Source organism: Lolium rigidum, chromosome 2 (assembly GCF_022539505.1).
Source record: "Lolium rigidum isolate FL_2022 chromosome 2, APGP_CSIRO_Lrig_0.1, whole genome shotgun sequence".
NCBI classification, from domain to species: Eukaryota; Viridiplantae; Streptophyta; class Magnoliopsida; order Poales; family Poaceae; genus Lolium; species Lolium rigidum.
This window is the reverse complement of record NC_061509.1, coordinates 292,501,787-292,516,987: the sequence shown is the minus strand read 5'-3', so window position 1 is coordinate 292,516,987 and position 15,201 is coordinate 292,501,787. Positions and strand designations below refer to the sequence as shown.

The 15,201-nt window shown below is 44.8% G+C and overlaps 2 protein-coding genes across 2 annotated transcripts; one reads left to right on the top strand and one right to left on the bottom strand.

Moving 5' to 3' along the window:
- The first annotated feature begins 6,708 nt into the window (after window positions 1-6,708).
- On the top strand, window positions 6,709-11,613 carry LOC124691140 (protein SUPPRESSOR OF GENE SILENCING 3 homolog). The gene is made up of 7 exons (XM_047224415.1): window positions 6,709-6,784; window positions 8,242-9,047; window positions 9,686-9,980; window positions 10,646-10,890; window positions 11,032-11,124; window positions 11,191-11,255; window positions 11,427-11,613. The coding sequence occupies exons 1-7, from the start codon at window positions 6,709-6,711 to the stop codon at window positions 11,611-11,613; spliced, it is 1,767 nt and encodes a 588-aa protein (XP_047080371.1).
- Window positions 11,614-12,676: 1,063 nt separating this feature from the next.
- Window positions 12,677-13,576, bottom strand: LOC124689083 (acidic endochitinase-like). Its single transcript, XM_047222682.1, has one exon. The coding sequence runs from the start codon at window positions 13,574-13,576 to the stop codon at window positions 12,677-12,679; it is 900 nt and encodes a 299-aa protein (XP_047078638.1).
- Window positions 13,577-15,201: the final 1,625 nt, after the last annotated feature.

Here is a 15,201-nt window from a genome sequence, read left to right as displayed (position 1 = left end):
TGCCTGGGCATTTATGTTTTGCCGATCAAATACGGGCAAGCGAGATACCACTTTATCATATTCTCTTATGAACATTGCAATCCTGCTTATATACATGATTCATGATGCTTATTATTAATTGTTGTTACCTCTCCATGATTGACATAGCTGTTGGATGATCTTATTTGCATGTATCTCATTATGAACTGCTTAAGTATTAGCCATAGCATGAGAATATATACATCATATGAGCAAATGTGTTCGTGAAAGTTCTTTTATCGCTCAGTTGTTAACTGAATTGCTTGAGGACAAGAAATAAGCTAAGCTTGGGGGGAGTTGATACGTCCAAAACGTATCTACTTTCCCGAACACTTTTGCTATTGTTTTGCCTCTAATTTGTGTATTTTGGATACAACTAACACGGACTAACGCTGTTTTCAGCAGAATTGCTCGGTGTCTCGTTTTTGTGCAGAAATCCAACTTTCGGGAAAAACCTCGGAATTTATACGGAAGGCCCTATTTTCCCAGAATATTGGCGGAGCCGAAGGGCAAGCCGGTGGGGGCACGAGGGCCCCACACACTAGGCCGGCGCGGCCCAGGAGGGGCCCACGCGGCCCTAGTGTGTGGCCCCCTCGGCTGGCCCCCGACGCCCTCCTTCGGACTACTTATCGCTCTCGACCTAAAAACGCACGGAGAGGAGTGGAAGTCGCCAGAAACCCTCCAGAGAGCCGCCACATCGCGAAACTCCGTCTCGGGAGCCAGAAGTCTCCGTTCTGGCACTCCGCCGGGACGGGGAATTGGAGGAGATCTTCACCGCCATCACCACCAACGCCTCTCCATCGACCAGCCATGTTTCCCCCATCCATGTGTGAGTAATTCCCCCGCTGTAGGCTGAAGGGGATGGTAGGGATTGGATGAGATTGGTCATGTAATAGTCATAAAATTGTTAGGGCATAGTGCCTAGTATCCGTAGATGTCACTTTTATGATATTGTTGCAACTTGTTATGGTTAATGCTTGTCACTAGGGCCCGAGTGCCATGATCTTAGATCTGAACATGTTATTGATTCATGAAGATATTCGTTGTTTATGATCTTACCTGCAAGTTGTATACACACGTCGTCGTCCGGAACCAATGGCCCCGAAGTGACAGAAATCAGGACAACCGGAGGGAATGGTAGTGATGTGAGGATCACATGTGTTCACGGAGTGTTAATGCTTTGCTCCGGTACTCTATTAAAAGGAGTACCTTAATTTCCGATAGTTTCCCTAGAGGCCCGGCTGCCACCGGTCGGTAGGACAAAAGATGTTGTGCAAGTTTCTCATTGCGAGCACGTACGACTAAATATGGAACACATGCCTATTGATTGATTAGTACTTGGATACCGTTTTATTATTATCTGCAAATGCCCCTGCTTTGATTGTTATATGAGTTTCTCTCATCCATGCAACGCCCGTTAATCCGTCCCTGTGCCTACAGTATTTTAATCCTGATGTTTACTATAATCACTACTTGCTGTCTTTATTTCACCGCTGTCTGTTATTTTACTATTCCTACTGCTATAAAACTGTTACTACGATAAACTCTTGCGAACAAGTCTGTTTCCGAGTGCAGCTGAATTGACAACTCCGTTGTTAAGGCTTACAAGTATTCATTGTCTCCCCTTGTGTCGAATCAATAAATTGGGTAATACTTCCCTCGAAGACTGTTGCGATCCCCTATACTTGTGGGTCATCAGAGACAGCAGCGGTGATGAAGATGGCGGTGGTGTCGATGGAGGAGCCTTCCGGGGGCACTTCCCCGTCCCGGCGGCGTGCCGGAACAGAGACTCCTGTCCCCCAGATCTTGGCTTCGCGATGGCGGCGGCTCTGGAACTTTTCTTGTACCGTGGCTTATTCCCCTAGGGTTTTCGATGCAGGGGCTTTATATAGGCGAAGAGGCGGAGTCGGAAGGTCGACGAGGCGATGACACACTAGGGGGCGCGGCCCACCCCCTGGCCGCGCCACCCTGTCGTCTGGTGGCCCAGTGGCCCCCCTCTGGCCTCTCTCGGGTGTTCTAGAAGCTTCGTGGAATTTCAAGATTCTGGGCGTTGATTTCGTCCAATTCCGAGAATATTTCCTTACTAGGATTTCTGAAACCAAAAACAGCAGAAAACGAGAGCTGGCACTTCGGCATCTCGTCAATAGGTTAGTTCCGGAAAACGCATCAAAACGATATAAAGTGTGAACAAAACATGTAGGTATTGTCATAAAACAAGCATGGAACATCAGAAATTATAGATACGTTGGAGATGTATCAGTGAACATCAACATGTTGATCATATCATCCATATGACTCGTGTTCAACCTTTCGGTTTCCTGTGTTCCGAGATCATATCTGTACATGCTATGCTCGTCAAGCAAACCCAAGTATTTCCGCGTGTGCAACATGACTTACATCCGTTGTATGTGAACATAGAATCTATCACATCCAATCATCACGAGATGCTTCAAAACGACGAACTTTAGCAACGGTGCATACGAGGGGAGAACACTTTATTATCTTGATATTAATGTGACGGGTCATCTTATAATGCTACCGTCGCGATCTAAGCAAGATAAGATGCATAAAGGATTAACATCACATGCAATTCATAATATGTGATATGATATGGCGTTTCTTCTTGTGCTTTTGATCTCCATCTCCAAAGCACACAAGCATGATCTCCATCACCACCAGCATTGCACCAAGGTCCATGGCGCCGCTTCATGGTTGTCCATCACTTATAGCTACTATAACAACTACTTGAAATAAAACTATTACATGATGAATAGACACGCATGTCTTAACAAATTTAAAGACAACCATTAGGCTCCTGCCGGTTGCCATAATACAATAATGAACATCTCATACATCAAATATAATCATCACATCATGGCCATATCACATCACCAAACCCTGCAAAAACAAGTTAGACGCTTCTAATTTGGTTTGCATATTTTACGTGGTTTAGGGTTTTCGAGTAAGATCCAATCTACCTACGAACATGAACCACAATGGTGATACTAATGTTGTCAATAGAAAGAGTAAATTGAATCTTAACTATGGTGAGAGAGACAGACACCCGCAAAGTCTCTTATGCAATACAAGTTGCATGTCAAGCGTGGAGCAAGTCTCATGAGACGCGGTCATGTAAAGTTAGCCCGGGCCGCTTCATCCCACCATCCTGCAAGATGCAAAGTACACTAACCAAAAACAACAAGAGCATCAACGCCCAAAAATCCATTGTGTTCTAATCATGCAACAGATCTATGCATAGACACGGCTCTGATACCATTGATGGGTTCGTTGCATGTAAAACAAAAATTTCTACCGTGAACATGAACAAAAACCAACATCCAATCTAGGAAGAAGTAAGATCTAATCTACCAAGATCGAAGCAACGAGATGTATGTGAGACTAACCCTCGAAGATTCCAAAACCTACGAGATTAGATCTCGTTGTTGATGTAGTCGATCATCCTGTGCTGCAATCCGGCAGCACTTCCGTACGCGGTCGTGCATACGGTGTCTTTGAAGCCCGTCCTCTCCCCGTTCTAGCAGGCAACGGAAGTGTGGTAGATCCCCTCGGAATCCCAGGAGCACGCCGGCATGGTGGTGGTGGAGGAGGAGAAAAGCTGCAGGGCCTCGCCAAGCCGGAGCAGACTTGCGGTGGAGGAGAGAGGGGGGCGGCAGACTTTCGTGTGAAGGGGCGGGTGGTCGGCTGCCCCTCTCCTCTATTTATAGAGGGAGGGGCGGCCAAGGCATCCCCTGGGGCCCCACCAGCGCACAAAAGGAAAAGGGGGATCAGAAATCATCCCCTTCCAAGTTTGCTTCCCCTTCCAAAGTTGCTCCCTCTTATCCTCAGGGATTTGATCTTATCCCTAGGGGGCTGGCCGGCTGGGCCATGAGGGCTTGGTGCCCCAGGCCCATTAGGCCAGACTGCACTCCCTTTGGCCCATGTGGTCCCTCCCGGGGTGGTGGGCCCACCGATGGCCCTCTAGAACCTTCTAGAAGCTCGGGTCAAACACCGAAACTTTTTTCGAACCCCGGAAAATAACTTCCCTTATATTAACATTATTCTCCGGACCACTCCGGACCTCCTCGTGATGTCCTGGATCCCATCCGAGACTCCGAACTAACTTCGGTCTCCATCTCATATTCCGAATCTACTTATGCGACATCAAACCTTAAGCGCGTCACCCTACGGTTCGTGAACTATGCAAACATGGTCGAGACTCCTCTCCGACCAATAACCAATAGCGGGATTTGGAGATCCATAATGGCTCCCACACATTCAGCGATAACTTAGTGATCGATTGAACCATTTACATACGATACTGATTCCCTTTGTCACGCGATACTTTACTTGTCCGAGGTTCGATCATCGGTATCTCCATACCTAGTTCAACCTCGTTTCCGACAAGTACTCTTTACTTGTACCGTGGTATGTCATCTCTTGTGACCTAGTCACATGCTTGCAAGCTAATCAGACGACATTCCACCGAGAGGGCCCAAAGTATATCTATCCGTCATCGGGATGGACAAATCCCATCTTTATAACCACCCATTTACACAATGGCGTTTGATGTAATCAAAGCATCCTTCCGGTGTAAGTGATTTACATGATCTCATGGTCAAAGGACTAGGTAACTATGTATCGAAAGCTTATAACAAGATGAACTTAATGACTTGATCTCATGCTACGCTTATTTGGGTGTGTGTCCATTATATCATTCACCTAATGACATAACCTTGTTATTAACAACATCCAATGTTCATGATCAGGAAACCATGATTATTTTTTAATCAACAAGCTAGTTTTACAAGAGGCTTACTAGGGACTCTGGTTATTTACACAACACACATGTATTAATGTTTCCGGTTAATACAATTATAGCATGGGGTGTAAAAATTTATCATGAACACTAAGATATAACAATAACTAATTTATTATTGCCTCTCGGGCATATCTCCAACATCAACATGATCCGAAATGAGGTCGCCCTCTCCTACCATTGGAACATCATCAAGGCGGCCTGTAGAAAGTTACATGGTACTATGAGAAGATTAAGATCCGGAAGGAGAGTGGCAAGATGACGGTGGATTGGGTATGATCTATGACCATTTGGTGATGTCTATTTCATAATGCATCATAGTGTATCTATTTGATGATGTCCAGCTTGTTCTATATCTTGTTAATGAATCATGTATTGTTAGATGCTCGACGCCCTCAAGATGTACAAGAACCAAAACGAGGACAAAGATTTCCCCTTCATGCATTGCTTCAACAAACTACAAGGTTGCAAAAAATGGGACGCCATCCTCCACACTCTCAACAAGGACAGCGTCGGGGAAGATGGGCCGGTCGATCCAGCCGGCGCCTCCGCCGGGCGCCCCATTGGCAACAAGAAGGCCAAATCCATGAGGAATGCGGCGCTGGCATTGGCCGCCATGGACGCCTCCCTCGAGAAGATGATATCCTCATTCTCAATGGAGAACAAGGAAGTGGCGGATAGGGCCACCGCCGTGTGGAAGGCAATACTAGAGAAGCAAGACATGAATATCGAGTTGGAGAGGGAGAAGGTGGAGGCGGAGAAGATGGAAGCTCACGCCGCCGCCATGAAGTCCACCAACGAAGCGACGCAGCTTTCATTGGCCAAGATTTCTCAAGAATCCAAGGTCTTGATGGCTGACATGGAGAAGATGGACCCATTGGCGAGGGCGTGGCACAAGATGTACCGCGAGCGCATCGGCCAAGAGGTGCTGGTGGCGCGAGCTGCATCGGCGTCCATGACTCCCGCGGCACCCTTGACGTTCATGGCTCCGCATGTACCCTCAACTATCATGACTCCGCCGATACCGTCAACGTTCATGCCTCCCCCGGCGACCGTGGATCCAGTTGCAGCGATGGGGCTACCGTCGGGGCTCGCCGACGACGAGGACGTCGTCGAGGTTGAGCCGCCAATGACCCCGTTTATCTGATCATTTGGCCTGGAAGCCGAAGTTGTTTTTTGCAGCGGGACTAGACGGCGATTCGGTGGCCGTATGTTGGCCCAAGCTTCATATTCGAAAACCTATTTGAATTTGGTGGCCGTGTGTTGGCCCAATCTTTTATTCGAAAACCTATCGAATTTTTATGTTTTTGTTTGAGTTTTTAATTCAAATCATCTATCGGGGCTGCCGCATGGGGGGGGGCGCCGGTGTGGAAGCACCTCCTCAAATGAAGGATGCTGTGTTGAAGCCCCCATACGACAGTGCCGTTGCCCTGCCGGTGATTGTTTAGGACGCGCCGGTGAAGATGCTCTTACTACCTATGTTACTTCTACTATAAGTAGTCTTAGATAAATGAGAAATCACCAAAACTTCCCAAGTCATCAATCTACTGGAAAGTCTAGAATATGACAAATACGGTTCAGGAGTATAAATTAGTTTAGTGTAAAGCCAAATCAAATGTGTCAAGGGTGCGGCCGTGCGGGCACGGGTATAGTAGAGAGGTTGCGCCGCTAACTGAAATCTTGGACGTGCCTGTCGTCCCCACCACCACCAGTCGCCGGGATGCGAAGCGGCCGTTGGTGGGGCGGCGGTGCGCACGCCCCAACCGTCAGGGTGCCCACTCCTCCTCTTCCTTTAAAGCTCGCCTCATCCTCCTCTCCCTCTCCCTCTCCATCCCCACCTTAAACCCACGGCGCGAGCCGCGGACACCCTCGCGATGGCCACCAATCGCCGCGGCGGCGGCAGGCTTCCTGGCAACGGCGATTTCGCCGCAATGGCTGCTCGTGGAAGAGGTAAGGGTTCTTTTACCCGTATCGTCCTCCCTGTTACTTCCTTTTTCTTCAGTTGCGGATTCGTGTTCCCGGGTTTCGTTGCTTCCGGGATCGGTTCTTTCGTGAGCGCCGAGGAGGGGGTAATGCTGCTTCGTGTAGGTACGGAATTGCTTGTCTTCGTTTGGGCGTTTTGTTCATCTGATCGCCCGGAGCGATGGCGGTTGTCTGCTTCATCTCTATTCGTCCCATCTCTGCAGACTTCTTTTTTTTATTCATATTATTATTTCGTGTTTTTGGGGGAACAGGAAAATTATCAGATCTATCTGTAAATGAAATTCGCAAAACTAAGAGAGTGACATCTGTATTTTCCAATCATGTGTTAAATGAACTTCGCAAAACTAAAAGAGTGTCATCTGTATTTTCCAATCATGTATTTATTAATTCAGAGTTCTTACGGCTGCGATCCTACTTCTCAGAACGATTCGTTACCCTGTCTGTGTAAGACTCGCTGTACTTGGTCCTACTGTACCCTTTGAGCCATATTAACAATTCGTTAATTGCATTTCAAGTGTATGTAGAAATGATCTACTCCTGGTTTTTGCCTGGTTTGGGCAAACTACCAGAATGCAGGTTCTTCTTTTTGCCTGGTAAATTGCAAAAAAAAAAATAAGAATTGCCTGTCTTTCTTTCGGTACTATACTAATTTGAAAATTTGTAAGCTCTAGTGAATTGGAAGTTCGAAATCGGACAGTATCATACTCATTCGGCCTTTACTATTTTTTCTCTCGAACACATACACATTACTAACTGTGATATATATGCTGTTGCTTAATTTAGGCTCAGTACCACTGTATGGTATACAGATTGTGAACTGTTTGCTTTCTTGTTCTCCTGTTTTATTCATACTATCTTGTTTTATCTTATATCATACTCATGCATTAGCAGTTACTGACTAGCGTATCTTTGATTCATCACCAGCTGGCCTAAATATGCTAAAGCTTATAAAAAATAACCGTCTTGGTTGTGTCCCAAGAAAATTGCTGCTAAAAACAACCTTCCCTAAGGATTCTTGCCACAACTTGCGATTAGAAACTTAAAACTAGCTTAACTGGGTAGTTCTTGCCAAGCCCTACTTCGGCTTCCAACCAGATAACACCTTATAGTGAGATAAATATTTTTTTATGAAGCCTTAGATACCTTTATTTAATCAGTCAACAATTGAAGCTTTGCATCCCCTTTTAATTGTCACTTTCACTACTGTGATAATAAGTATGGTTGCTGTACTGCCGTGAATGTTTGCAGCTTTTTCTGCATGCAAGTCTGCAGCCTGATTCATGTACCTTGCTCCCATCATAGAACTTTGATTAACAATTATTATAGTCATCATCTTTCTCACTTGTTGTCTAGAACATTTTTCAATTGAAAACATATGTTTAGGTTGTTCTATGTAACCATGCATAATCATGTCCTGCATACAGGGGGTAGTTGGATTAAGACACCAGGGCAAGCAGCTGGTCGGGGACAAAGGGCACCAGTGAGTTCCTCATCAAATGCTTCACCTGCTATAGCACGGCAAGCTTGGAATTGCAATGAAGGTTCTTCATGTCCTCCATGGAAGAACTGTGCTGTACCTTCTGATCGTAGGCCTACTGCCAGAGACAATCCCAGGCCACCATCACAAACAAATTCAAGAGAACCAGAAAGGAGAGCAGTACCAAACCCTGTTGTGACTCCACCTCTGGCAAATGGTTGGAAGTGGAGGTCTCGACCATCTGGTCTGGAAAGCAACAAGGTCAATGTTCCCTCATCTAGTTTTGACCCTGAAATTGACAGTTCTGATGTTGAAGATTCGTCAGACGATGATATGAGTGATGAGTATGACTCTGATGCAAGTGCAAAAAGTTTCAAGACCCGAAAAATGAACAAGTGGTTCAAAAGCTTTTTTGAAGAGATCAATTCCTTAACTGTGGAACAAGTACTTGAGCCGAATAAGCAATGGCATTGTCCAGCATGCAAAAACGGTCCTGGGGCAATTGACTGGTTCAAAGGGCTACAATCTTTGGTGACACATGCTAGTACAAAGGGTTCTAGAAGGGTTAAACTCCACAGAGAATTGGCAGCATTGCTAGAAGAGGAGATGTCCGGCAGGGGAACTACAATGGTCCCATCTGGCGAGCAGTTTGGGAAATGGGCAGGGTTGAGAGGAGTCACTGATCGCGAGATAGTGTGGCCACCAATGGTTATTGTCATGAACACCTTATTGGAAAAAGATGATGCTGACAAGGTGATGTAGTTTCTGCCTTCAGCTAACACTTCTCCTTTATTTTTAGTGTTGTATCTTCAACCTTGTCTACTAGTAGTTGATGTTTTTTTCTTTCTATGTTATGCATCTCTCTTCTATTTTTTATTTGATATCTAAAATTTCGTAATTCAATTTTGACAAAACTAAAGATTAAAGAACAAAACTATTATATTTCTTTGCATATTCTTCTCAATCTTTTTAGAGTCTTTCGTTCTCTTCTTGCACATGTGGCTCTTATTACCATTATTCGCACTCTTCTTGGCATGGCCGCTGTTCATGAGTTGTCTATCCCTTAGCTTGATTTCAATATCATTTTTACATCGATTCATGGAAGGACGTGAACTTCTCGCTTAATACAAATTCGTCTTTCTACAGTACTGTGTTGACATGGACACATGGTATAGTTGGTGAATCAGTTCATGCGTATGTGTTTGATTGGTAGCATTTGTATAAGTGCATCTTTAAAAGGGCTTGATGATGAAATCAATGCTGCGGGCATCATTTGACTGATTAATAGATTCCATTTTTCCCCAGAAAGCAAAAGGAGCATTTTTAAATCTTTCAAGATTTCTAATGTTGTTTATTCTATTCTGATCCTGCTATTCTTTGATGGTCTCTAGTGGATAGGCATGGGCAACCCAGAACTACTTGATTATTTCAGTGAATATGATGCAACCAAAGCACGCCATGCCTACGGTCCAGGTGGGCACCGTGGCATGAGTGTGCTAATATTTGAAAGCTCAGCTGTGGGTTATATGCATGCAGAACGTCTGCACAAGCACTTCGTAAGTCAAAATACAGACAGGGATGCATGGCAGAAAAAAATGCCTCGATTCTTACCAGGTGGCAAAAGGCAATTATATGGTTTCTTAGCCAAAAAAGAAGATATGGAAGATTTCAATAAGCATTGCCAGGGTATTAACGTTTAACCTTTTTTCATGCATTAGGTGCTTTGCTTCCGTGCAATTGCTCATTCAGTAAATACCTTTTGTTTCTGAGCTTTTGTTGGCTAAATTCTCTGTGACCAACGATAGTTGATGCGAATGCAATGATGTGTTCTTCCCTACCTTGGCATGTAAACATAGTCTAATTCTTGCGATATTTATTTTAGGTTTCATATTGGCAATTTGGCAATATGTGAATCAATGAGAGTATATTTGAAGAAGTGTACAACATGCCTATTAGTTAATTAAAATCCTACTCACTAGTGTACTTAATTATTATTTAGATCAATGCACCACCTGTTTGTGCAGGAACCGACGTCAATCAAACATTTGGCCGAATGCTTCTCTATGCCTTACTTTTGTTTTAATATTTTTCATAACAATATGCATCAACCACACATGTTGCGAATAAACGTTTTGTTCTATTGTATTATTGATCATCCCATTTGGAGACTATTTATATGAATGTGTCCTGCAAGTTTAGTAAAGTCCAAAATATTCTCAAAATAAAATGCATCACCACACAACCTGTTATGCATCTACTGGATAGGACCTGAAGTATTACATTATTTTCATAGCAGATACATTGCCTGTTGCACTATAGTTTTTGGATAACTAATTTATTATATTTTTCAGGAAAGAGTCGTCTAAAATATGATATGAGGTCTCATAATGAGATGGTAGTGCTACAAATGAAACAAATGAGCGAAGAAAATCAGCAGCTGCATTTGATGAAGAACAAGATGGTTAAGACAGAGCAATACAAAAAATCTGTAGAAGAATCGTTTTGTGATTTGGCCCAGAAATATCGAGAGATTATGGCAGAGAAAAAAGTCCTCATTGATAGAGTCGGAGAGAAGCACTCGGAGCATGAGGAAGAGGTAATGCTTGCTTAATGATTTATGTGCATTTCAGTGACTGCAATTCTGAAAGGCATATTCAACAGTTTAAAGAAATTTGCTGGTGGCTCCAGTTTGATTTCATTTACTCCCTTTTCTCACCTTGTGTTTCTATATTTGCAGATGGAGTCGCAGGAGAAATTTTTCTTTGATCAGATAGAAAACATTCAGAAGGCCATGGAGGAGAAAGAAGCTGAATTTGATGAGTTACTGCAAGTGGAGAGTGCTAAATTTGAGAAGTTGCTGCAGGAGGAGCGTGCTGAATCTGAAAAGTTGCTTCAGGAGGAGCGTGCAAAGGCTAGACAATGTGATGTTGATTCTGGGACTAGCGAAAACTGCAGGCTAAGGTGGGTAACTGGCACTCAGTTGGATGATTATGTGTCGTTCTGCGACATGAGATATGATTGAATCAAGTATTCTCTAGATTAACCATGTCATGTACTTGTCTTCTCCAACTTACCCCGAAATAGTGAAATGCTATCTACTTTTACATAATCATACTATTTTATCCTTTGCAGGAAGGAACAAGCACAGCGTTTCATAGATTGCCATGTCAAGGACGTGGAGGACTTCAAGGCTGAAAGAGATGAACTGATAAAAGCGCACGAGAAGAAGAAGGCGGAGCTCGAGAAGGAGCTCGATGCTGCTCTCACGGCTCTGATGGAGAAACACAAGCCAGACACCTTCCAGGCCTCCAACTCGTGATGCTCATAAAACCTGAACCCTATATGTATGTGAATGATCAGGAGACCTGAACCAGTGGAGTGTTGAGTGTATCGGTAGCATTTGTTACCATCATCTAATAATTGAGTCGAAATCCGTTTTTAAGCATATCCACTATCCAGGTTCTCTTCTCATCTTGCTCTGCCTCGAAAGCAATTCCTCCAATGCTTCTGGCTTTTTCTGTCCGTTCATGATCGAGACTTACATATGTACTACAATATAGGTTGGTTGAGACTTTACTACTGTAGTACGATAAAATATGAGCGGACACTACATGCTAGGATTTTAAGACAAGAACAGTCATTTCCATGACATTCTGCAGTCAATTGATGCATTCAGCCAGAGAAGCAGACAGTTTCCGTCGTGTTTGATGAACCACCTCCTCATACCAGTGTATTCACCAATACTCACGTTTGATGGATGAATCAGATGATCAACGACTTTCATAGATGGGACTAAATAACTGATTGACCATTTTGGCAAGGTGTCTGGCTAATGAGCCATCGACTGAATGAACTGGGTGATTCTGTGAACTCATCTCAATCTCCAGTTAGACAAAAAAAAAATGCTGGATAATGTAAAAGGTGCACCACCAACTGAAATGTAATACAGTAGAAAAAGATTGATAACATAACAGGGGTGATTGGCAGTTTTGGACATACAGTGGAAATTATGTGCTCTGGACAGTAATGAACGCTTTAATAATTTGTAGTGGAAAAGAGAAGGCCACTGAAATAAATGCACCATATACTTGATAATTATGGAACCGGCACATAAGCAGATTCATAAAATGAGTACCGTACAAAATGAAATTTGAATATCTCCAACTATTAATTATAAAAAAATCAAGTAATTCAGAGTTTGAATATAAAAAATAATAAAATATGCACATACAAAAGACATAAACATGCATGTCTTGGAAACACCGAGACAAGGACAGAGATACAACCACGAAGATAAAAAAGACCATACAGCATCCTACTTACACAAATATATACACAGGCAAGCTGCAACACATCGCCGGCCAGATGAACGTTGCATGGACTCAGACGTGGCTCTTGATGGCGGAGCTGTAGCCCGTGCGATCGTCGTAGAACTTGGACCACAGCATGACGCCGCCGTACTTGGGCGAGCCCTTGATAAGCGGCAGCACGCGCGACGTGAGCACGCCGGCGGGCACGAATCCGGTGCCCGCCGCATCCTTGGAGGCCGGCAGTCCAAGGAAGATCTTCCCCGCCGGCACCGACTCCCACCTCTTCCATGCGTCCATGAATGCCTGGCGCCCCGCGTTGAACTGGCACTCCGGATTGTTATAGAACTGCACCCATACATAATCGAACAGCCCCGTGTTGATCGCGCCACCGTCCCACTCGTCAGGGAACGGGCACTGCGGCGCCGCGCTTAGCAGCACGTGCTTGTCGGCGTCGATGTTGTTGCCCAATTTCTTGAGGTCACTGGCGAGATTGTTCCAGAACTTGGCGCCGCCGAGCTCGATGTCGAAGTCGATGCCGTCGAGCACGGCGTCGCCGAGGGGGCGGGACGACGAGGTGCCTCCCAGGTAGTTGTTCCAGAGGTACATGGCGACCTGTCGCGCGTCACCGGGAGACGATAGTCCGTAGCTTCCGTCGCCGCCGCCGATGGAGAGCAGGACCTTGACGCCGCCGCTCTGGCACGACTTGATGTCCTTGCTCTGGCTTTTACAGCCACCTGACGATGCGTCGCAGTGGCTGCCGAGGTCCAGCTGCGGCCTCTGGCCTTTGCCGAACTTGGGGAGGAAAGCGAGGATGACGAACTCGTAGTTCCCGGACGCGCACGTCTCGGCTAGCGAAGCCTCGCCGTCGTTCTGGCCCCAGTAGACGGCGATGCTGCCGGCATGGCACGTAGCGAGGAGCGCCACGAAGAGGGTGGCAGTGAGCTGGAAGGGAGTCAAGGATCTGCTTGCCATAGCTGGGATGGATCGGACCGTGCCTAGCTGCGCTAGATACTCCAGTACTGGGTGCAGTGGAGAGAGACTGCTCAGGCAGTGAGGAGTGCCCCGTATTTTGAGCTGTGATGTGGAGATTGCGTAGATGCGTTTTCGTTTTATAGCGATGAAGCGTCAAAGTGTGGTACGATCATGGATGCTGTTTTTTTACTAGCTTCCGTGCCGTCCCGCGTCCGCTCTGACATTACCGAGTGGTTGCGGTTAAGTAAAGCTTAGGGACGGAAACATTTCTTGCAGCTAGTAGTATTTGAGCATGATTAAGTTACTCGGACTGATCAACGGTTCATCAAAGACTAGTAAAGCAGAGCGCCTTCAAATCACAAACACTGCACCGTATTAAACTAGAACGTCAGCAAACAATTACGCCTTCTCCTTTGTTCGATGTCTCACCATTCAGCAGAGTACCAGCTGGCAGAACGCATATACAAAGTCTTATACAGTTGTGTTTTTTGTTCACTAGTCTTATACAGTTGTGGATCGTTTGTTGCGGCACGCAGTGCACCTAGTTTTATTATTACCCGGGTTGAAGCGACCTCGGCCGGTCACTGCAGGAAAAAAGATCTCTGCCTGTACCAAGGATACAAGGTAAAGGCCTAAAAGCACTCGACAAAGTCACTCGGTAAGGATTTCGTTGGCAAAGATTTTTTTGCCGAGTGTAGTTTCACGGGATACTCGGCAAAGTCTTTGCCATGTGTTTTGGTTCGGTACTTGGCAAAGAAAAGATGACTGCCGGCTCATGAACGTTAACGGCGGGCAAACTTGCCGAGTGTCTATCGGACGCACACGGATTCTTGCATGCGACTGGGCAGCCCACTTTTGCTGAGTGTCTATCTAGCACACTCTCAATAGGGGCTGCGCGCGTTGTCATTGGGCCTCGTCCACGTCGTGCACACTAGTGCGGTAGTGCCCAAGTGCACGGATGAGTTTCCCCATTTATCGTTAGCATTATATTGGTAGTTAGCATAACATTGTTATGTAGTTATGCAAGCATATGTAAATATGAATACAAAAGAGTAAACAACTGATAGTTGAAGCTAAGTTTGACAAAATAAAATCATATTTGTTACGTTTATACTTCCGGTACAACGCAAAGTACTTAATCGTTAAGGCCCTATTTTATAGGGATGATGGATTGGATCTGATTGAATTTTGCTCATATCTTATCCTTTACCATATATTTTTCTCGAATTCGGATCAGAGCGAATATTGATCGGCTTCGAATTTGAATATGGATATACCGGATTGCGAATTCGAATCGGAAGCAGGGTGAACTCGGACCAGAAACAAAATAGTTGGATATATGCTCTTATTGGTAGATAGTTATAGTTGTTACAAATCTTGACATAGATTTAAACTTTCATTCTTATGTAGTTGGATAATGAGACATAATTTATGCTAAAACTCAATCAGTGATAGAAATTCAGAGCTAAATATGATCGCCAAATGAATTCGGTAACTCAATAACTCCTAACCTTGTGAGATTGGTCTTGGTTTTTGACTCAATAAAATCAGATTATCCGATTTCAAACCTTCAAATTATCGTTATTAAATTTTGGATAATCTATATCTGCATGTTATTTGCTATC